Consider the following 24904-nt stretch of genomic DNA (forward strand, 5'->3'; position numbering starts at 1 on the left):
ACCAGATATAAAAAGGAAAAAACATAATGTTAAAAAAAAGGGAGATAAAGAAAAAAAAGCTACCGGTTGACTCGATGACTTGATGTAGAATATATGACTGGGAATTTAACGTTAAAACATTACTGGTGGTGGTATTGGTGTTAGTATTAGTGTTAGTGTTAGTGGGAACAGGATTGCCGTCGACAACGGCAAATCGAGTTGAAATGAAATGGCCTCATGTGGATTAGGTGAATGTTGCACGCGCGGTCATACTACCACTGGTTTGGCGATGGCAACTTGGAAACTTAGATTGCCGTCACGTGAGTGAGGATGTAAGGACGTAACGTTGCTACCGCAATCTCGTTGACGTCTTTCTTGTCCTTTGTAAAACTTTCATTCTATATCTACACCTACACCTATACCTATACCCTCAAGTTTAAGTAAAAGCTAAAGAGGTCAGGCAGGTCCCTATTGCAAGTGCTAGCACTTTGCCAACTTTATATAAATAGTTACACAAAGATATATTCTTATATACATTGGATTAACCAGTTAAATCTGAAGGTAATACCAAAAATCCCCAATCTAAAGCAGCCCTTTTTTCCTCCATGTTAGCTTACTTACTCGGTTCCTCGCTCTCAGTTATTATAACAACAGAGTATCAGAGACTTTAGCTGCGGGATTCACCTGGAACTCACTCACGCACCAGCACAAATCGAGTAATGGATTAATTCTATAATTGGTTGGCGTGTAATGGAGAATTTGTACAGCTATATATGTGTATATGTCCATGGTATATAACCTCCAACATGCTTATGGATAACTGTGATGATGGTAGTAGTCCCTCGGCGGAAAGCTACCTACTGTACGAACGATGATATTCTTCTTCGTTCCGTGGGTACATAGCCCACGGGTAGTTAGCGGTGCAGCTCAAGCAAATAGAGGCTATAGTACTACCACTAGTAGTAGTAGCAGCAGTAGTAGTAGTAGGAGTAGTAGTATTAGAGATCCTCTGGGAATAGGCTCTAGATTATAATACTTGTGCAAACTCACGTCATGCACCCAAAGTTATTATAACTAGTACCATACTTTGCTAAGACGTTTTAAACTCATAACTGATTATTAAACATTTGAATAAATAAATAATTTATTATTTAAAAATTTAAAAAAAGAGCAATCTCTAAATATTTTATTTATTTTTTTGTTACAGGTAGGTCAAACTCTTGAAGAGTTTATTTAATAAATACGCGCGACGTGTGACAAACTGCGAAGAACACTCGACAGAATGATGATGGCCAACTTACCTCCCGTTATGCTGCCGGCTTTACATCATGATTATGGGATTCTGGCGTCTACAATGGGTATTAAGGTGAGTTTATTGTTTTATATTACCAGGGCAGGCATCTTATGGCAATGGACATCCCTAGAGACATATTTTTGCTTTTAGGTCATTGCAAAAAAAAAAAAAAAAAAAAAAAAAAAAAAAAACAATTGCAATAAAACTCAATGACTTTATACAATACATAGTAACGTAGGTAGGATTTTAAGTAGAATAGGTATGCGTTGCGTCCGACGACGATCGATTAACAAAACTTTTTGTGCAGCGATATTCCTCGTGGAATCGGTGGAAATTTTGTTTTTTCTCGGTGCTCGGATTCGCCACAGTCCAGCTGGCAGGATGCCAATGGACCGGTGAAATACGATTAAACTGTTTTTTGAGCCTGCTATGTGCTCTTCACCTGCTTTTTAGCGTTTGCGCACACACTTATATGCAGACAGATTTATGATACACGTGCATATAACCTTTACTCTATAGAAGGTATATATTAAATATTTATATACATACATATATATACTGTTACTGTGTAGTTGTTACACAGTAGCGGCATCAGGTCGAGTTGTGCGCCCCCTCCAGCTGATAAAAATACTGATACGTAGCTATAAAGCCTATTTGATGCCACAAGCGAGAGCTAACTCTTTCTCTGTGTATCTTTTTTTAATATTTTTTATGCTTTTCTTTTGCGCTGGATAGCAGGTATGATTGCGAGTACTGGTATCAGAGTAGATGAGCCGGTCTTTTTAATATTTTTTTTCTTCCCACTCTTTTGTTCATTGCACGGTACTATACTGCGGGATATTAATTAAAATTCCTCTCTAAATATTCCAACGCCCGATTCTTATAGGACTGAGAACTTATTTAATTTACTTTCGTGTCCTGTAGCTGCTACTTGTAGCTCAGATTAAAAGTTGAAAAAATATATTTTAAATATGTTAAATCTCTTGAGTAAGTAAAGATAAAAAATTTAAACAAAAAGGGATGATACTTATCACACGATGTTTGAACAAGAAATTTTTATTTTAATGCCGACTTCAATCATCATTAACTTTTTTTTTTTTTTTTTTTTTAATTTTACTGTCAAGTTTTTGTTAATTACTTGTAGAAAAATAATTAGTTTTTGTTATTTATTTTTCTGTTGACTCGAATATTCGCGTTATTTATTTAGTAGTTGAATTAAATAATTAGATGATTAAAAAATATAATGATAATAATAAGCAGTAGCAGAATTAAATGTAGAAATAAATTAAAAGAGAGTATCAAGCAAAAAAATTTATACGGAAAAAAGAGATGGTCTGGGTGGGGAAAAGTGGTGGGTAGATCAACTGTTACTACTACTGCTGCTGGTATAACTACTACTTGTACTATTTCTAGTTATTCCCGTTAAAAATACTAAAGTTTTACGAAAACGGTCTACTCAGCTAGCTCGGTTATTTTGTTCTGTAGATGGAGGAATGAACCGTACGCCTTAGGGGCAATTTAAACAGTAAGTGCGCGGCCGCCTCGTGTTCGTTATTGTTTTCTTTGAATTAATGAAACTGAGTGAGGACTTTGCCACTCACTCAGTATTTTATATATATATATAGTGACAATTGCGTGTGTTGTAACCTTTTAAATTACCGGTCGGAAAGTTTACATACGTGAGTGGTAGAGGTCGATTACTGCCGCGTCTATTTTTGTCCGAATGACACACGTGCCGTGACATGGTCATGTGTGTTGGTGGTGATAGTGCTTTCCGCGTCCCAGTATAGTAGCAGCGCTGATGAATTTTACTTTTACTTGGTTTTACATCTTCATTTGCATACTATACATATACAGAGAAAATTAAGTGACACACTGTGAAGTTGCGTCCCTTAATATACCGCTCTGCTATTTTCTCACTATTCCAGCAATACTTCATTAACTTTTAGTATTTTTACATTATATATTTTTTTTCCCGTTAAATTATTATTTTAATTATTTATTTTATTTTTATTTTTTTTTTATTTACATGCGATAAATTTTTTTAGTCGACGTAAATAATTTTTGACTGATGTAAGAAAATTTAATTAGCTTACAAAATATAAATTTTAGCTCCACATTAATTTGAATATTTGATATAATAAATAGATGATAGAGAAAAAAAAAAAAAACAAAAACGTAACAAAATAAAAGATAAAATTATTCAGATATTTATTTTTTTTTATGCATTATATCCAAGCGTGATTGGCAGACTGAATAAAAGAGCCATTGAATATTTCATAAATGAGAGTGTACTTTCAATACAAAAATCCGTACTTCTTTAAGGTGAATTCACCACCTCATCACTCACTGTCATGTCTCAAGAGGATTCAAAGCCATTGAACTGAGATGAAAAAAAATACAAAAAGAAAATAAAAAAAAAAAAAAAACAAAAAAAAAAAAATTGAAAATATAACAAATGGTTGAAATCACAGAATTTAAAAATGTAAATTTTCTATCGTTTTGTTTCGCATACTAGCAATTAAACGCCATTCTACAGGTCCTGACCTCATCGCGTAGGGTAGTTTTTACAGAAACACCCGTGCAAATTTTATTAGCCCCGTTGCTGTGACTAAAACAATAACCATTGTTGGACTTTGGTTGTGACGGTTGTGTGTACGTTTGGACCCGAGAGAACGGGGGGAAAGGGTGGTCAGTTTTAGCAGTGGGTGGGGTCGCTCTTTGTTTATGAGTCTCGACGAATTGTTGCTCGGTACCGGGGACTAGTATAAGTACACTAAACCCTGTACTAAACTCAACATCTACATAGCAGATAAAGATCTAGTTTCATTTATTTGAATTAAATCTCTTGTCGCACATACTATTACTATAAATTGCCAATTTTCTTCAAAGTATTTTCAAATTTTTTTATGTAACCCGCGGCCTATTTTATATATTTGATTTTTTGAATTTGGGTCATTCAAAAATCCTTAAAAAAAAATTTAATTTAAAATCAGTCTGGCCAAAAATTAGATTGGAAATTTTTTTAAAAAATTTAATGTCAGAATTATTTTAATTATGGGAAAAAAATTAATTTGATTTTAAAAAGAAATTTTTAAATTTTGATTTTTTCACATGCGTTCATTTTGCCCCACATTTTTTATAACTGTTATATTGAGATCGAATATTTGTTTAGGGATTAAAAAAAATGTGATTTTTTTTTCTACAATGACCGTTTCGCCCCTCTTTTGATATTTCATTCATGACCAAATTTCGCTCGTTATTTTTCATATTATATTTACTATCTATCATTTTATTTCAATTATAAACTCGCGTATATTTTTCCTCCGAAAATATTTAACAGTAATTAAAAAAAAAATAATGCTTTTTATCAACTGTTTGTTTGTTCGAAGAAAAATTAATGTTTAAAAAAAGTCTAGTGCCGAGTATATGAATTTTCTTTACCCATCTCGTTGATATATTTTTCCATCAAGTAATTAAACTAATGGAAGAGCGTCGCGACGTTTGTGGGATATGCGAACAAACCAATGGGAGCATCCGTAGCAGCAGCTACGTAGAGTGATCCATTGAAATTGCACAACCGAGTACTTTTTCTTGGCAATATAAATTTTTGATGTCTACTCTGGTGCGCATTTTTTATTAACATATTTATTTATTAACGTTATCTATATACATTTAGTTGTTAATTTAACAGAAATCCATTATTTATGTTATTCCTACGTTCACTTGACAAATAACGCGTATGTAATTTGTGGGAATGAAATTCTCATTGGTGAATTTGCTCGGTGTTTCAATCCTCTCATACCTCATAAATATAACCCAATAGATCAAAATCTATTATTGGTTAACTAAAGTGAGATAGCTGTGGAATATCATCGCCAGAGAGTATTCAATATTGATTATTCAACGATTGAGGTACACGATAATCATAGTTTGATGATGAAATAATAATTGAATATTTATTACATCATTTTATAATGTGACATTATTGGGATCCTGATGAAACCGTAGTACTCTCTGTTCAATGTCTATTTTAAATTTATTGAATTTCATAAATTATTTTATTTAATTTACTGCAATATAATTACTATTTATATAATTATGGTAATCTCATTCATTAATTTATTGTTTCACTTAAATAATATGATATTTATTTCAAAAGTATGTACACTGTAAAAAATTTACGGAGTGAACAAAGAGTGGATAATTTCACTCCGAAGGGGAATTTCGGAAAATATTAATTATAAAAAAAATTACTAATATAGAGAGTTTAGGTTTTTGAAATTTTGATATTTATATCGAGTTTGGAAATAATTAGCTCCCTTTCCATATATTCACGCGAGGTGATTTTTAAAAATTATAAGCAGCTGATAATAAAACTTTAACAAATATAATTATACTGAGTCACAAATTGTGGCATGACTTACATCAACCATATCACGAGATATTATTTCATTTTGTATCGAAATATAAAATATTCCCATAAAAACTATGCCACTATAGCTGTTCAATAATTTTATATTTTCACTATGCATTATATATATGAAATTATAATTGAGTGAGTTGCTAAAACATTTTATTAATTAAAAACATAATATTTTAAGTTTAATTATTAATATCTGAATGAATTATTTATTTAAATAATTATGTTTCTAATTAACAGCCGCTTCTATTAAATATTAATTTATTTAAATATTAAAACTCCGGACTGGAGTGAATGTGGATTGAAATCCGCCTCACTCCGAAATCGAGTATTTTTTTTTTTAAAACTCTGGAACTCCGCGTGGGAGTAAATTCGGATTGAAATAAAATCCGTATTCACTCCCGATTTTTTACAGTGTATAAACAATAATAACTTTAAAATAGTTTGAAGGTTAATATAACTGAGTTAATGAAGAATTCTTAATTTTGTTTATTATATTTTTTAATCTCGTGTATTCATCCAAGAGGAATGTACATTAGTAGTCGTAATTTTGTTTGTAAGAGTCGTCGAAGATTCATCAGCCAGCGATCCATCCAAGTCTCAGAGCTTCAAAGGAAAATACTCATGTTCTTGTTGAGTCAAGTGAAAAATTACCCCTGCTTAGCTCTAAAGTACTACGTTACATTATTTTAAGCCGTGCAATCGTAAAAGGAAGCATCAAATATAAATATAAATAAAAATAAGCATAAATTATTTTTTGAAATTCAATTTTAAATTTTCGTCGTTTAAAATATTTATCTCTTGCGAACGAAATCCCGAATAATTTTTTATTTTACATCTAACGGAGTCGGTGAATCGTTAATTGTCTATTTAATAACAATAATACTAATCAATTGGCGTTATGAAATTCTTCCAGAAGATCAGGTTTTATTGTTAAGTATAAAAATTTATATGAAGGAAATAAAATAAAAGGCTATTGGTAGAATCACTTTTTCTCGTTTTCTACAGTATTCGAATGAATAGTCTGGAGCTATTATTTCAGTGTGCTGTACATACCCAAGTAGTTGTAGTAGTACAAGTAAAGTAGTGCTAGGATAAGAGAAAGAGTGCGTTTGCGTCGTTCAATCGGCAGTTAACCTTCTTCACGAATGTGAAGGCGCATTTGGCGCTACAGTCCGTGGTCTCATCAAATGGAAAATTGAGTCCTCGTACAATTTTAGTGCGGCACGTGTCAGATCCTGCAGAGTACGTTGCCGGTTTTGTGTCCCGCTTTTTATTTCATTTTATTCTTTTGCCTTTTTATTTTTTTTATTTCCTATTCTCCCTGCGTAAAGACACAAATTCACTATACTACCGACGTACAAATACAGGTATATCGTATCGTATTGTTAAATCGGTAAAGCAATAATAATAATAATAATAATAATAATAATACTATCACAAGACCCGCAAAAGCTTGGTCTACTTAATGCGTGCTTTCGAATTCACATTACCGTAGATGAAAAAGTTTTAATATCACGACAAATATGTTTAAATTATATTATACATAATATATGTTATTTTAATCCACTGCTTAGAGAGTTCTATATATATATATATATATATATATATATATATATATATATATATATATATATAAATATGTAGATAATGAGAGTGGAAAAGAGAGGGGGTGGGGGAGAGACGACATAGTAGGAAGTAAATTGGAATGGTCCTCGTCTACTAGTCAGTGGACGTGTATACTCTACATCGACGGAGATTTAACCGCGTGAGTCTAATTCAAATGGGGTTTTCATGATGGGTATGAGCTTCATATAGAGAATACGTATATGTATCTATGTATCTATGTATCTATGTATGCATGTATACGGAATACCGGATGAAAAGCCCGGGGGTTCCACGCACGAATGTGCACGCGGAATCTTCCTACGCCTCGCTGGACCCACCTCCTCTAATTTCGTTTGCACCAAACAAACAATTCGCTTACAGTCGTATAATTGTTCGCAATTCGATCAGCTAACGTAGTTTAATGCAAAAACTATACATCGGATCATACACACTTTTACTACCACCGTCACAATTGCACACTCGTGGCACCCGCCCACTATTTCGTTAATTGTGCATGCTAATTACGGCTTTTGTGCCTTCATTCGACCAAAAAGTATACAAAACAGTCTAAATTTTAATATCTAGGGTGTTTCTCACTTTATTATTCATCATTTGGAGTTTTTTATTGTCTTGTTTCCGTGTTATTCTATCTTCCGAGGGATAAATTAATTTTCCTAAAAAGATTTAATCCTATTTAATTTATCATATTTATACCCAATTTTATTTGGTTGCGAGAAGAGAACAAATGGGGAAATACCTGAAAAAAAATTTTAATTTATTTTTGAATGACTTTTTTTATTTTTTTTTTAAATATTAACTTATTTTTTTTCGTCAAAGACTTTGAGGCTTTCTAAACCTTTTCACTTGATAAATTTAATCGGCCACGGCTTTATTGGATTTCGGGGATGTGGTTTAGCGGTTGGTAAAGTGCACAAGGACCGTAGGTAGAGTGAAGGGGTGTGTTATGGCCGTCTTTTCGTCGATTTAGTCCAAGTCCTGGCCCTAGCTCTCGTATGTGCAGAAGATAGCTCGCACCATAATTCAACCGAGGTTAATTTTTTTACAAAAATTTCTCACCACTTGATTGTTATTATTATTATTATTATTATGATGTTGTGAATAGACTTACCGAGGAGCTATTAGCTCGGGAATTTTTACTGGCGTAATAAAAATATCTCACTTCCAGTAGATCATGAAATTCGGTTGTTTTTTCCTCACCCTTGTCATCATCTGTTTTCTTCATCAAATTTATTTTTATCTCCCGTTTTTTATCTCGCACCTCGATTTTATTTTTATCTCGCTTTTATACATCTATATAAAAAAGTATACATTTAGATTTAGACAGCCGTAGAAAAAGTAAAAGCACTACAGTACAGTATAAAAATAAGAAAAACCACTGGCGCACTTTCAGCGATCGAGTCTGCGAGCTTGCGATTAAAAACTTGCCGAGCTATTGTACAAACCCTTACATTCTTACTTCACTTTCCCCTTACTGCCAGATACTCGTATACTTATTTCCTTCCCAACATTCGGTTCTCCGAATCACGTTTCCCTTCGTGGATATCAGAAATTCTTCACGTTCTCTCGCGTGTCTATATATTTATTTATTTTTATTATTTTTTATTTCCACCCTCTTCGAAATATGATTTTGTATCATACAACAATTTTCCATGCTTTTATTTTATTTTTATACAATCTCATAAAAATATAATTTACAATATCAATTTATAAAATTATATTTATTTACATAAATCTCCAATAAATTTATTTTTCTTTTCTCAACCCAATAAAATTATCGCGTTAAAAAAATTTTTATCACTTCAAAAAAAATGTAAAAAAATCTATCCAGCCAACAGATTAAATTTAATCCGTTAAACATGTGTTTTGTGTGCTACAAGTACTATATAAATACAAATAGTTGCCGAAGGAGGTAAGGAGTGAGTGAAAAACTGGACGTGTAACTCTTGAATGGTCACGTGTACACATCCATACAATACAATATACGTCACTCTGTATATATATATACACATATATAAAGGGATGCCTTTTCCGGGTTGAAAAATATCCGAGTTTGAATCTGCTGACCTCAAAGTACACCTACATCACACAGTGTGTACTTGGCTCGAGTATCCTCTTCTTCCATTTCTGCTCCCATTCTTACAACACGCACACATATTATACAAATAAAAAATATATATTGTGTATGATATGTGGGAACTACAAGTGTGTGAGAACGGGTCATTGAGTGTGAGTGAGTAAAAATACTCGGAAGACGAGAAGAGTATTAGCGGCAAGTGAGAATGAGAGATAAATGTAGATAGAAGGAGGTTTGTAATTGGTCTGCTGGGAGTAGAAAGCAAGTATACCGTAGATCGCGCGTTTTGCTACACGTCGGATACGAAATTTAGTCGAGGGAAAACAGTAATATTTCTTACTCACTCTGGTTCGGAGATGTAGAGATCTAGGGGATGTAAATGTGGAGGAGAGAGAGAGAGTAAATGAGAAGAGAATTTGAGAGACGGCGGATTGTTAGAGCGTCGAGCCAATCTCTCATCCCCTTCACACATCCCTCATTCGCTACATTCGAAAGCTGTTGAGTTCCACCAGCACCAGCATCACCACTAGCCTCAATTCTTACTCTCAGTGTTTCAACTGCCCCCGGTCTTCCCTATTACGTCTTTCACCACGGTCACTCGGGACTCTGAATAAATAAAGAGCGTTTCTCGTGTTCTCGGCTCTCAACAAATAAAAGGGGAAGAAGCAAGCAACAAGAATAAGAAGAATAAGTATAAGAAGAAGAAGAAGAATAGGTGTAAGATCTTGCTGACAGACGAGTCATGTATCAAGGTCTATTACCCATGACAGTACAACTATTGGCTTTTACCTTCGTTAAGTAACTAAAATCTATTGTTTACCTTATCCATTATTAAACTAATCATTTTATCCAACACTCACGTGTTTTACATTCGTTCCTCTACTTTTTCACCCATTAATACTCTATGTGATGACACTCGTATATATTTTTCAGTAGTAATTGAAGTGCGCTTCATTACATCCAGACTGTCTGGATGATCCTAAGGGATTACTAAAAATCTATCGCACCAATGTCACCATTGACATTATATTTTTATCAATCCAATCCTCGTTTTTAGACTCTAGAGAATTTAAATTATTTTTTTCATGTTTTCGCTGCTCTATCTCCGTGTTTCCACGTCAATTTATAAATTATTAAGAGCACACTCAACAATATAGATTTTTTTACTACCGCAATTTAAACTCGGAACCCTAAAAAAAATAATAAAAAAAAAAAAAAATAATAATATATGTATGATTTATATGCATAAATATTTAAAGCTCTAGTAGAATAAAATATTTTTTAATATACTGTAAATAAAGTATATATAAATTAAGCTAACTGCTAATCGAATTATTTTTAGTCTTGATTGCCAAGTGAGAATTTGCAAATGCATATCGCTAAGAGGCACCTGGTGGCTCTTAAGAAGACCGAATTTAATCCCAAGGCGTATCGCAATTTCACGATCTGCATACTGCTTACTCGAGGGGTAATTTGTCGAGATCCCGGTTGCTTCTGAGAAGTAGTAGCAGCCGTAGTATAATATGTAGTAATAGTATGAACCAGCAGTGGGTGATTCTAATATTAGCTTGCCGCATTAACACCCATTTCTATCTGCTGTTAACTCCGATTACTCCGCTTGGTTAACATATTATTTTATTATCAATTTGTCAAACATCACACTCGCGTGTGCAATCCGGCTCGACATTTGCGCTCCTGTCATAACCACAACCCCTGCTACAAATACAATTATAACTGTTTTATATCCATATATGTATACATAAAATAAATATATACCGGTTGTAAATGTGGCATATCTAAGTACATATTATACGGGAGCTTTGTTCCAGATCGGTGGATCTAAAATGTCGTAATTCTCTACACGAACGATAGGCCGAGTCATTCGTTTACCCTCGGCGAGAATTAATGATCTCAAAAGTTTCTTCTTCTTCTTGTACTTATTCTTCTTGGAGGACATGCATGGTTTCCTTACAAGCAAGAAAATTTTGTCGTTAACTTGGTGGTTCCCCGACAAGTTTCTTCGGATGGTTTCCAGTCGCTCAACACACTGGAGGGCAAACGAATGAAAACTACTACTTACCTACTACCGTGTGATGCTGTAAAGTGAGGAACATATATTTGGTAGATCGACGTCTCGTGGGAACGTCTTCAACCCTCTTTGGTAACTCGAGCGATGGATTAATTACGTTACTCCAACAGTAACTGTGCTCTAAGTACACATCCAGAGTTACGAGTTTGCGATTCCGGAATTTTATAAAAATATATAAATAAATAAATAAAATAATATAAAATTTATTGGGGTATTTTTTCGAAATTGCGAGAGATGAGGCCGAAAAAATAATTAAAAAAAAAATAATGGTTTTGATGAAAGGTCAGAGTATGAGAGAGGCATCGAGCGAGAGAGAAAAAGAGATGGTTGTCAAGCCTCTCGTCTGTTTCCTGCTTGCTACTTGACGCAGGAACGAAGTGATTACGTCCGAAGAAGCCTCTTCCGCTTTTTTTTTATCCCTCACCATCATCAGGCAGCGAGAGCAATCTCCGTTTAGAACAAACACTCGTAACTTTTTCCCCGCTAAATCACGTCCAAAGAATAAGGGTTAATAATCACGCCGATCCAACTTGGATTCATTTGGCCCATAATTTTTTATAATCCCTGAGCCGGAGCTGGCTCACCCACGCTACTGCCGTCAAACAACTTCGCATTAGTTACAACAAATACACACACACACACACAAAATATCAGAGTATATAAAGAGGAAAAATTTCAGCTATATAATGTAATAATAAAAATAAAAAACTAAACAACTCAAGGAAAGAAAAAGAAAGTACAGAAATATAAGAAAATCTTGGATGGGCTCAGAATCTGTAGAGACGGTAAAGTTTCCTTCTCGTAGTCACAACTCCAGTTAAAAAAATATTGCAAAGCCAGTAGAAAGAAGCGGTGAATAAAAAGTAGAGGAATTATTAATTTCTGAGCGGGTGGAGGTGTAGGATGAGATTGAGGAGATTGTAGGCTCGCTGTAGGTCGTCGCAGTCTTGCTCCTCATCCGTGTTGTACTTGATGACGTCTGTAATAGACAGAGACCGCTTGCTACTCAGCTCTCCGTAGCTTTGGTGAGAAAGAGACAAAAAAGAGAACGTAGTACAAGTTGGCTGGTAGAGTCCATACCAAACAAGTGAGAAAGGGCTAATTTTTTAGTCGGCTGGTAAAAAGGGACGGATTGCGCGTGGGTCGCGGGATACTGCTCGAGCGGCTCCACTTGGCTGCTCAAACTCGGCTGTACTCTCTACTCTGTACAGTACTGAGACTCAAGCTTGCTCGGATGTACTCGGGATGGAATGAAAGAGTGCGAAACGCGGATGGGAGGGTGAGAGGGTGATTCTAGAGTGAGAGGTTTAGGAGCCAGTTGAGTAACAGAGAGGATCCATCAAATATATATATATATATATATATATATATATAAATGTGAATACGGATATCACAAGGGACGCAGACTCGGGTGAGCTCGGCCGGCTTCGCGGCGATTGGCTCGTACTTGATAAGTGGGGAAACGCGTTTGAAAGCCGCGTCCGCGGCCCACCGAGCGCTTCCTCCTTACAGCTTGCGAGATCCGTCAGTTGTGTCAAGCTAGGCGATCGAGTAGGACGCTTTTTAATCGTTCCACCTCCAAATCTATCTCCCAACCGCCCGCCTGTTTGCTAAACTTGAACCGGAGCCACGCGCGCACAAGTCTCATATTTATTAATATTATTTATTTTAATTTTAATTGTCATTACTATCGTTTAGTAATAATATTTATTACTCCAAATAATATCTATATATATATATATATATATATATATATATATATATATAAATATATATTTGTATATATATGTATATATATAATGTTATTGATTGACTGATTTTACCAATCTGCTACAACTTCCCGTGGTCACGTCACTATCACTAAAAATCGTCGTCCACCGTCATCCCGAGCTGTCATCGTCATCATCATCGCCGTCGCCGTCACACTCATTAACTACACTAGTCTTCTTCTATGCTACAGCAGAACCAATAATAATAAAATATAATTAAAAGTAATAAACTAATTAAGAAAAACTAAGTCAGCGAGGGTAGTGCGTGCACATGTGAGGACAAACGTCTGTGTGGGTGACGTGAATAGCTTGTTGTTGTTTCTCTTAATAACTGAAAGACAAGTCGCGTGTTCCATGTAATCACGTGTCACGTTTCAGTCCTGCTGGACATTGGTTTGAGTAATCGGACGCTAAAATTACTAAGTGGAAAACCGGACACACGTATCATCATCAGGTTACTACTGATTACTCTCTTCTCTTTCTCTCTTTCCCGCTCTATCTCTCTCTTTCCCTGCTCTAGCCCTAGCCCTCGATCTTTTTCTCTCAAGCTGTTCTGGCTGACATTTTAAAACCATGTGTGTAGTGCGGCTGTAAATAATTTTTTTAAATTGACATTCATTGACTATGAAGCTCGTTTTAATCTTACATCATGAACAATAATATTAATAATAATAATAATAATAATAATAATAATAGTTATTACAATAATAAATAATAATAATTACTATATCGATATCATACCAATTGAGTATTAAGTTAATTATTTATTTGGCTACAAGAGATTTGCGTCCAAGACAATCAACGGTATCACGTTTTTTAACTTTCAAAAAAGTTATTACGTATACTTATATAATTACTGTATAATATATAAATAATAACCTAGAGATAAAATCTAAATATATAAATTAATTATATCAATAATAATTAGAAAAATAATTTAGAAAAAACTGACGTGAAAATGTAATGATAAGACGTCGCCTCTACTTTTTCATCGCCTGCTATTTTTCCGTAAACGAAAAATAAAATTATATATACTATATATATATATAAAGTACATATAACTGTAGGTTTATACCTACGAATAAATTTGCACACATATATTTATGTACTGTACTGTAGCGTGAGGAAAAGTTTTAAGAAAATAAAAAGTTTGAGGATAAAAAAAGTTTGAGAGCCATAAAATCACTGATTTTATTTAATTAAATCAGTTTGCCCACGTAATCGATATCTCGAATAAAGTTTATCTGTTTGGGTAAAGAGTCTTGTCTTGTTCTTGTCACTTCCTATCTGGTGTATGAAGTAGTGAACGCGTGGTCTCATTTGCGAGTGACCTTGCATTGCCTGCCGAAGGACAAGTAGAGAAGAGTCAAGAGTCAAGAGAGAAAGAAAGCTGTACACGCAACCTCGTGACAATCATTTATTTAATATTTAGTGTTCCCAGGTACCTCCACCACCGACAAGCTCAATCGCACGTACAAAAATTAATTATTTATTATTATCATCATTATTAATTAATGATATTGGTAGAGATAGACATAATTATACGTAGATAGTAAACGTGTTAATAAATTAGCACACGTGTTGTGCACATATCCTACCAAGGTTACTTCAAAATTGTACCTACGCCGTTTCAATTAAATCATTCGTGATCAACGACAGCACACATTTGTTGCTCGTTATCAATATTTATTATTTAGAAGAAAAAAAAATAAATATATATAGATCAGACTCATATCAGAACTCGTACTTTTTAATTTATCTCTAGTCTTGTTACTGATTTTAATCCTAATCATAATCAGAATCTGCTGTTTGTGCGGCGTTACGAGGAAAAATAATCTGACAGACAATCATTTGAAACGCTCACTTACATTTGTAAATAAAAGTAAAATAGTAGAGTATAAGACAAGTTACTGATGAATGTCTGATTTGAATAAATGATTTTAGCTTGTACGCTAAATAAAAGATAAAGTCGACGGAATTTTAAGATAGAGAAAGAGAGCAAGGAATTGACTGTAAAGTTTGTGTGGTAAACACAAAGAAGGAGCTGAAGATTGCTTTGTCTTTTACCGGGACAGGGTTTTACGGTGAGACGTAAGAGGACAGGAGAGAAAGAAAGAGAGAGAGTAGGACAAGGAGAACAGGCCAAGGCAACAATTCTTGGGCGACCGTACAGCGACTTTGACAACAGCAAGCTGTGGTGGCAAACAACAAGTGGACCACCTCGAGACTCTAAAGTAAGGATAAATTTACTGGATAATCTGAGGCAACGAGAGCAGCAGCTCATACCGCTGCACAGTAGACAGTTGGACGAGTGTGGAACAAACGTCGCGGGAATTGCAGCCCTATTTAGAACACGGGCGCTGTTCACCCGCGGCTATAATCATCACCAATACCAATATCAGTATCAATATCCTAGCCACAATCACTATCAAAATCAATACCATACTGGTGGTCAGTACAATCCGTCATTTGTCATCAGTAAGTTAGAATTCGGCGAGCACGACGACGTGAACGCCGCCGAAAGAGGCTCTACCGCCATCACCACGTATTTTCATTCGTACTCGTTTGTGCCGGGAGGTGCGGTACCCCTGCCACCGGCCCTGCACTCAAATCACCCAAGTTTTACCGGCGGTCATCACTTGTTCGGTCAGCAGGGCTGCAGTCTCGCCTGCACCTGCACCTGTACCTGTACCGCGAGCATCGTTTCTGCCGCAGCCGCGGCTCATCATCCTCAATTACATCAGCATCATCGTGCCCTTGGCACGGCTTCCTCCGCCACGGTTCTCCTCCAGCCCGTTGATCAGATCAAGGACGCCATGGTGAGCAATATTTATATTTTTAAAACCATAAACTCTTACTTTTTATTTCATCATAAATTTAACTACCAACTTCACCCGTAAATATTCATCCTCAATTTTTTTTAATGCTCGTATAAGTATACTAATTATTGATTTAAAACAGCCGAAATTACTTTTTTTCATCGCGAGAACTCGGGTTTTCTCGTTATTTAACGTAAAAGTCTTTAACGCGAATGAGCTTTTGCCAGTTGAGAGTCTATTGGATCTTGATCATGATGTATAGCCGCAAGCCAAAACCCAGTCAAGCTGAGCTCTAGTGTGGATCTTGAGACAGCAGTATCTTTAATCGATGTAGAATCGACAGGTGTTGAATGGTTGAGACGAGAGATTGAAACTAAAAAAGATTCCTTAGAACGTGCTAAAGTATACCAAACATTGTTATATATATATATATATATATATATATGAAAATAAATATTACTAAACTGTTTTACAAATCGATTTAGTTGAGTTTATTTTATTATTTGTTTCCACTGACAAGTTTAAATCGCAATCTTGTTCTTCCGCTGAGACCAGCAGAGTCCGCAATGAGTGTCTTGCAATTAGCAACGCTTCTAAAGTTATCGTTATCTTCTTCTCTTTTTCTCTCTCTCTCTCTCTCTCTCTCTTTTATATTATTCCCCAGCTCTCGGATATTTCTCTCATTTTATTCCATTCTCAATTTCCTCTCTTTTTCCTACTCGGTAAATTCTTGAGCACTTTATCTCACCCGCTCTCGGTTTTATCTTATCTGTCAATCTACCTGGTGTCTAACTCGTCGTCGTTCCCGTTGTCGCAGCTACTCGGCACTCTACGGAAAAGATTGCACAGGCGTCATTTGAATTCACAACGCGGCGTGCGCTCGACGTCACGAATTTGCAACTTTAACGACGGATTTGCAAGCGCTTAACATCCGTTAGTAGAGCAAATTGAGAACATCCGAGGATCTTTGGTACATTGAAAAAATTATTATGATGCTACCGGAGAAATTACTAGTCATAAAAAAATAAAATTAAAACTACAATTAAATATTAATAACAATAATAATAATAATCCATTAAATTATATACCATAATTAATTTTTTGCATGAATAAATTTATCGTAATTTACTAGTTAACTATATTATAATATAATTCATTATAATTAATATGTACGAGTGATTATAAGCGATAAATATTAAAAAATGAAATAAAATCTAAATTGTTGAGGCTCATTGGTAACGCGTCGACATTGTCTCTTAGGACTCATGAGAATCCCCTTTTACTCAAGTAGTAAGAAGACTTTTCAGGCTTACTCAGTATCGAAGATTAATTCCTCGGGGATTTAACTCCTCGGCAACGTGAGTTAAAGCACCTAGACTACGAACATGGCAATAAAAAGAATAAAAGAATATTAAAGAAAAGAAAAAAAAAAAATTGAAAATAAAAATAAAACGATACCGTAAATGCCACGTGAATGGTTCATTAGGTGTGACGAATCAAAGTAGTAGCAAATGCTTCATGAGAGTTGATAGCTGACTTAAATATGACTTTACATTCTCAGGTAGTGTTGGTGCAAGTAGCAGTACAAGTAATGATAGTAGTAGTGGTTATGCTTATTTCTTATTCGCTGGTCTTTTTACGCCTACTCAAAACGACGTCGGCGTCGACGATACTACTACTAGTGGGATTCGAGAAGTAAGATGACTGCAATGACGGGTAAAGTGTCGTCATTATCACACTTGAATTATTTGTCGACAGGGCAAATCACGGCAAGATGAGTAGTTACTGTTCTCTATCTATTATACTCTCCCATGAGAAATTTACTCATTGTAATGTAACGTACTGTTACTACTATTGCCGGTACTCTACTCAACTGCTAGACTGTTTCTACACCAGCTATACTACTTTGCTGAAAACTAACTCTCTGACGAGTTAGACGTAAAGATTAACTCTGTTATATGCTGTACGTTAGCTGTAACTGCTTAGCTTAAATGTTCCGAGATAAATTTTGGACATACGTTGCATACTCAGCCACTCGGGAATTTAATTCACTGAATTATTTCAAGTAATGTACGTTGAGAAATTTTATTCGTCAAGAATGACGTTTTACCAACGTATATAGAATATTTTCATCATACAGCTTTATGTTAAACTTGTAATATCTTGTAAAATACTAAATTATTATTATTATTATTATTATCAAGTTATTTATGAAAACATAAACAACTATTTAATGTGAAATAGTAAATAAATTCAATAGACGTGGGTTAGACGTGCAAATATTGCCTCAAAAACGGGAATGAAGACAGGCAGAGATGAAATGTAGTGATTAAAGATACAAACCCTTTGAGAGAATTAATTGTCCGCACGCAAGGGCCGGCTCGGTTAGCACGGAGGCTAAGGAAAACCACATGGAAGCTCATTATGTATCACACATTAATACATCTCCGAGTTTGCTGAAACGCGAATTATGGTGGAATACAACTGGTGTATTTAGTAACTGGCAAGAAGGTCCATTGCGGTAAGTTAAATTAGGTCGAAACGCGCGTATCCTTCGTTTGTCTTGCCGCATAAACCTCTTTGGTGGTTCCGGGTTTCCTCGACCCGCTCAAACATTCAAATGTACACAACTTTACCGGACTAACAAAATTATACATAAAAACAGCTAAATCCTTATTCTCAGAGCTCATTTATTTTTAAAACATTTCCCGTCATTTAATTATACTCTGCCGCATTGCACGACCACCACCAGACATTACTATGTCAGATGACAATTTAAACTGTCAATTAAATCTCTACCGACGTATAACTTATTCACATAATATATATACATATATATTTATAAGTGCTATCAATAGCAAAATTTATACTGTGGTAACCCAGTTCATCAGAGTTCAACAAACTCTCTTATATGTGAAATAAAATTTTTAAATTTCATACGTTCATTACTCAATTAATTGCGCTTGAATTAAACCCGCTAATCACAGCACGCTTTTGTTCTGTTCACTTACTTTTTGAACTGTTGTAATGACGACAGTCGTGTTGCAGTAGTACATAGTTTATATACATATACATATATATTTTAGCAAAGTATACGCATTTTAGGAGTAATATAGACAGTACTTTGTTCCTCATATATATATGAACACATAACATTCGGTATATTATAGAGAAAAGACTTTCTTCCTCGCCCGAGGCGCTCTCTCACTCACTTACACTCTCGTCCGCTTCGGCAACTTCCGAGCTTGCGGCTCAACTCGACTCGGCACGTATCTAATTACCTAATGACGTTAGTTAGAGTCAGATAGCTGAGGATTCACCTTGAGTCTCACACCAGCGAAACTGAGCCGAGTTGAGCTGAGCAGAGTAGAACCAACCAATACTACTTATACTTATACACTATATATAATCCAAGCATGGTTGTTACAGAATGTCGGTGGTATGTTCTCTATTTTATTTTCCTCTCTCTTGTGCACACCATCCTCATCAACATCTTCTTCCCCGTCCTCTTACTCTTCCTTATTCTCATATATATATAAATATACAGAGTACAGTATAAAGCGGCAGCCTACCCTAGTCTATCTCATTCATTCTCTTTTTTCGTATTCACGGGTCCACTTGAAGTCTCGGTCTCGTTACCTGGTCATCCCTTGTTTCCCAGGGACTTGTGCTCAAGAAATAAAACACGCGCTTTACGCCCGTGTAATTAGGAAGACTGAACAAAGAATCCAAAGAATTTTGTGCACACCCAAGTCGTAGTTGTACGTCGGAGTAATATGAGTAGACAAGTAGTAGTTGGGCTCGTTTCACTTGGACTCTTTTCATCCTCAACTACTCGTATATACCTCTCAATTCAAAGGTCTACGAGTCTTTAGACACTTAAATGCATGCTGGGCAAGCTCGTAAGCTCGTCGACGAGTCAAAGAACTCGGTTTTTAAACAAAAAACTGATAAAAACAAGATTAAATAAACTCAGAGGTTTAGAAACTCGCGGCTTCAACTTTCTTTTCATTTTTTTTTTTTTTTTTTTTTTTTACATGTTTTAGTTGTACTTAGGGATGATCGTCTATTTGCAAGAGTTGCTTTCTTGTTGCGAATGGGCACCGATGGCAAGTCGTTACGCCACTGCTACGGAATTACGGTGCGGTACCGAGCCGTCAAGTTCATATTGCCGGTTTCCTGTCATTAACGTACCACCGCATTCAGCCAGCGTGCGTGTTGGCTTTAATACAAGTATATACATATATATATTCATGTGTATCACACATCTACGCTCACGTCAATTGTATAGGTGATATATGCGTGTATTGAGTTAGCTAGAGCGTATCAAAATGTATGTATATGTATATGTATATAGATATATATATTTCTATCCGCACTCTTGTACCGATGGTTGTATACTTGTACGCGTGCTTCGTTGTCTATTTGCGTCAGTTAATCCACCGCAGTGTTGGCGACGTAAACCCATCAGTTTATCAGCTCGAGGATTGTGTGATCCTTCACCGTCAACGACTAATCGGGTTCCGAGATATCCGATTCACTGCTGTACTTGTCTAGTGAGCTATTGAATCTTCCGGAATAACGAAAAAAAATAAAAATCTATATATATTTTTATAGAGATAATAACTCTTGAGAGCCAATGGCGAGTGAAGCGTTTTATTATTTTTTTTTTTTTATTATGATTTTTATTCTCCCGTTATAATATTTTTTTCTTCAATTATCGATAATGGCGGTGGTACTCGGAGACGGGGACACTGCAGCAACAAGTGAGTAAGGGACACTACTTGAGAAAATTGTTAAGAATACGAGGTAGATCGAGTATTATTCCTTTTCGTAAGATCCTCGAATACAAAAAAAGTATGAGATTTAAAGGTTTTTCCTCTCCGTCTCCTTTACAACTTGTAAAAACATCAGTATTTTTATTTTCATGTAATTTCGAAAAGATTTATTATTCTGGTTTTAAATTATCATTTAATTTTTATTGAGACATTATTTTACAACTTTGAAATTCGGTTTTTTAAACTAAAATGAATACATTACTCTTTGAAATTCTTATTTTAATAAATACATATATTTTTATCTCATAAATTTCGATGTAAAGCAGGTGAATTTCATGCGAAGATTTATTTTATGAATAAGCTAATGAAATTTTCTAACGAGTATAAAATTAGTTTTAAAGATGAAAGGAGAGTTAGGAGTCTAGAAAATGAATTCTTATCGTCACGTAGATAGATATGATCCAGTTTTACGTAGTAGATAAAATTTTTACTATAGAAGAGAAGAGAAGATTCTTGCTACCGATAGCCTGTTGATCTTACTTAACTTACACTATTCTCCCAAGTTGTACGACTGCCTTCATGGGTTTCACAAGGTGGTAATGGGTTCTTAATCAACTGCAGAATCTTGATTAAAGTACATCAAACAGACATAACCTAGTCGCTTGCTTGATAAACTCACCTTCAGGATAAAGAGAAAAAAAATCAAGTTTGAAAACAGAAATGAAAATATATATAAAGAAGTAACTAAGCGTTAAGCATTTCTTCTTCCTCTATTTCAACGTTTTCTGTAACAATTATATATATATATAATATCAGGTCGGAAAAAGGACGAGGGAGCGACACAGAGTAGAGGGCGAAATGTTTTTCAGCTGTCACATTAGCACGACAGTCACGCTTACTGTGCCAAGCTGTAACTTTCTTCGTTGGGACTTAAAACAATCATCCGGTGTGAACTTTTAAAACTTTCCTTCTCTGTAATAAGTATTACACCCGTAATTTATTATTTTATTTTTTCCCTACGCTGAACCAAATTAATTTATTCAATCAAGCTAATAAATAAATCACATATTTGAATTGAATTGAAAAAAAAAAAAAAATAATAATAATAAACTAAATTACAGAGATAAAAATTTTCCATTAAACAGAAAAAGATTTGATAGAAGGAATTTTGTTCATTTTAGTTGCAATAGTTTACGACAATAATATTTTCAATTTAGTGTCGAGTTCTCAAGTTGCTTGTACAGAATCCCCTCATCGAGAACGCGACAATGACATCAACAACTGTCTCATCCTATCTTTTCTCACTAGTCGACGTCAACGGAATTAGTGTTAGAATGGAATAAACTCGGTAATCCTACTGGATAACTATTGGTTGTAGTTGAATCCTCTTTAGCAACCCCATTGAACTCGCCTCAGTGAAATCCAATGAAATCCCCCCAGTTTTCTCGTCGTCGTCTTCATCGTCTTTGCCGTCTTCTTCTTGTTCCTTGATGTGGTATCAAGAGACTCCATCTCAGAGGTTTCACCACGTCACCACACTGAGATGTGAAATACCGCAGTGGTAGCTCTGCCAGTAGTTTAATACTGTTAGAGTCCATCGTAAGATTTGCGATATCTTTGATACCATATACATAATACATAAATAGTTTAGAGTAGAATCAGTTGCTGGGGAGTAGACAGCAGTGTATTGCCAAGTTTCGATATTGATATCACATGAATAGAAACCACCACCAGTTTCGACTATAAACTGTGATTGAAGTGCTCAGAGAGATCTGTCCTCCTCGGTTTCCTATTCTGATGCTTCCGCACTACCACAACTAGACGGCTAGCTAGCTAGCTGCTCTGCTCCAGCTGTGGCTTCAGCAGCAGCAAAATCAAGCTTAAACACGAGGAGATATGCATAAATGCGGTATAGCTGGGATGTTGCCAGCGTCCAATAAAAACCACTCGTAAATCTTGTGGTATCGATCGTTGGTCACCGGTCGTCGGACCTCGGTCAGTTGTTGCGTAGAGCTGCGTGTTCGTGATATGAAATTGCAACTGTAGACATGTGGAAATGTTTCAGCGATATCCCAGTGGACGTTGTTATACAGCGATGAGGGCCAAGCTATATTAGAGCTTCAACTGGCTTCTCTTCTGCCTGAATATTGTACGGCTATGACCATCTGAAAATGTTTACACATATGTATATATGTACAATCACTCGGACGTGTACAGCGTACGGCTGTTGGTTTAATGTGCGTATGCATGCAGGTGGACGCAAGTATAATATTACAGAGGTGGATGTTGGCCATAAAAATGGGTAGAAACGGCAAGCTGTAAAACCGGTTGAAGGCTGCTTCGTCCGAGCCACGTGGCGGATAACATCGCCCTAAAAAGTAAAACGAGCTGAGTGCACATTTGATGCTACTGTGTTCTGGTGCTTCATTTTCAGTATAATTAATTCTACTTTATTGCTTTACCTTTACTTTCTGGATCATTACTGAGTGCGCACATCTTGCTAGTTGTCTTGATGGATTACGGCTAGACACTGCAACAAAAGTTAACTACTTATTGTTTCCTTTTTATAACCAGTTTAAAAACGTCAAATTAAATTTTTTTAAACGATAAAATATTGCGTTAAACATTATTGAATATTTAATATAGATTGCACAGCTTATACTTGAATCCATTGTATGAAAATTTTCTTTGAGTATCCGTCAACAGGTTGCTGAGAATTCTGTTTTAATTAACGCCCAACAAATAGTATGAGAGATAACTCCGTTATGAACCCCCCGCAAGTACAACATGATAGTAGACAAGCACACCAACGAAAGCACTACAGAGCAAGCACAGTAGTGAGAAGTTTATATCCGTAGCAGCAGCACCAGCAGCAATAGCGGCGGCGAAGCTCGATAGTCGCACATTTACCGCAGCGGTAAAGCCACACCAAATGGCCTTATAAATCGGTTGCACAAGTACAACTATCCACAGCCTACTACCACCACTACTAATTGCTGGCATACTATGTTGTGTCACTAAATAAATTTAGTTATACTGTGTATATATATATACTTGCAAGGTGGGTACTGTCTATGTATTGCTGTAAAGTACATGAACTTAAACCTACACACACATCTAGGCTGATGACGTTGACGGTTAGGATGCCGTGCGACGACGACATCACCACCTAGTGTAGTGTAGTATAGTTTAGCAGTAGGTATATGTGGCATACCTCGACCTCAAACGCCCATTTATAGCGCAATGACGAGGACGTGAGACGGTATAACAGCAGAACCAGTACCAGCAGTTGAATACCCCCGACAGCGTAACTTTGCTCCTAAAGGACGTCATGTACTTTAGCGTAGATGTGCGGACACTTTAGTTGTTGTTAAGTTGACGCATGTCCCGAGATGCGTGATAACATTGAACCAGAAGTGAAGAAAAAATTTTTTTCGTCATCTTTTATTCAACTCAAGATTAAGGTACACAGTTAGAAAAGTACATATATATATATGTATGTATATATGTACGTATGAAAAGACAGTAGCTAATATGCAATGAGCATTTGCCAAGAGATTTGCGTATTATCAAGAGCAAATGTAACTTGTGAGTGAGCTAGACGTTATAGTCGTCGACGTAAACTTTCATACGCAAAATTCCCAAAAGACTTGCTGGTATATATGTATGTATATTTATATATATACGTGTGACAATCGACTATGCATCAGGCGAATTCCATGTCGTCGCGAACGAATAGCAAAGTAGATAGAGCTACGCTGTGAAATAGTACGTCAGTGAGTTTATATAAAAGAGAATGCATCTGAGATTGTATATTCTTATAGAATAGCGGTGACGGTAGTGCCAGTAGTAGAAGAAACACCTGAGGATTCTCTTTAAAAGTTAAGTATTTTTATTTGCATTATCAAGTTTTAAATTTAACGCAAGCCTGAAGCTGAGATATTAAAGGAGTTTTATAAGCTGCTGGAATTTTTTTATTTACGGCGACACCCAAGACGACGACGACGACGAGGATGATGATGATCACGTAGAAGAATAAGTTAATGATGA

General features: G+C 35.5%; 1 protein-coding gene across 4 annotated transcripts in view; it reads left to right on the forward strand.

Annotated features, from left to right (window-relative positions):
• LOC103580160 (polypyrimidine tract-binding protein 2) overlaps nucleotides 1–24904 on the forward strand; it is a 151505-nt gene that overhangs the window by 59647 nt on the left and 66954 nt on the right. For all 4 annotated transcript variants that reach the window (XM_053740405.1, XM_053740413.1, XM_053740404.1 and 1 more), the window contains one exon: nucleotides 1187–1345. In XM_053740405.1, the coding sequence (XP_053596380.1) occupies nucleotides 1262–1345 (84 nt within the window). In that variant the 5' untranslated portion in view covers nucleotides 1187–1261. The remainder of the gene's footprint in view (nucleotides 1–1186; nucleotides 1346–24904) is intronic.

This window comes from Microplitis demolitor, chromosome 1 (genome assembly GCF_026212275.2).
Source record: "Microplitis demolitor isolate Queensland-Clemson2020A chromosome 1, iyMicDemo2.1a, whole genome shotgun sequence".
Lineage (NCBI taxonomy): Eukaryota > Metazoa > Arthropoda > Insecta > Hymenoptera > Braconidae > Microplitis > Microplitis demolitor.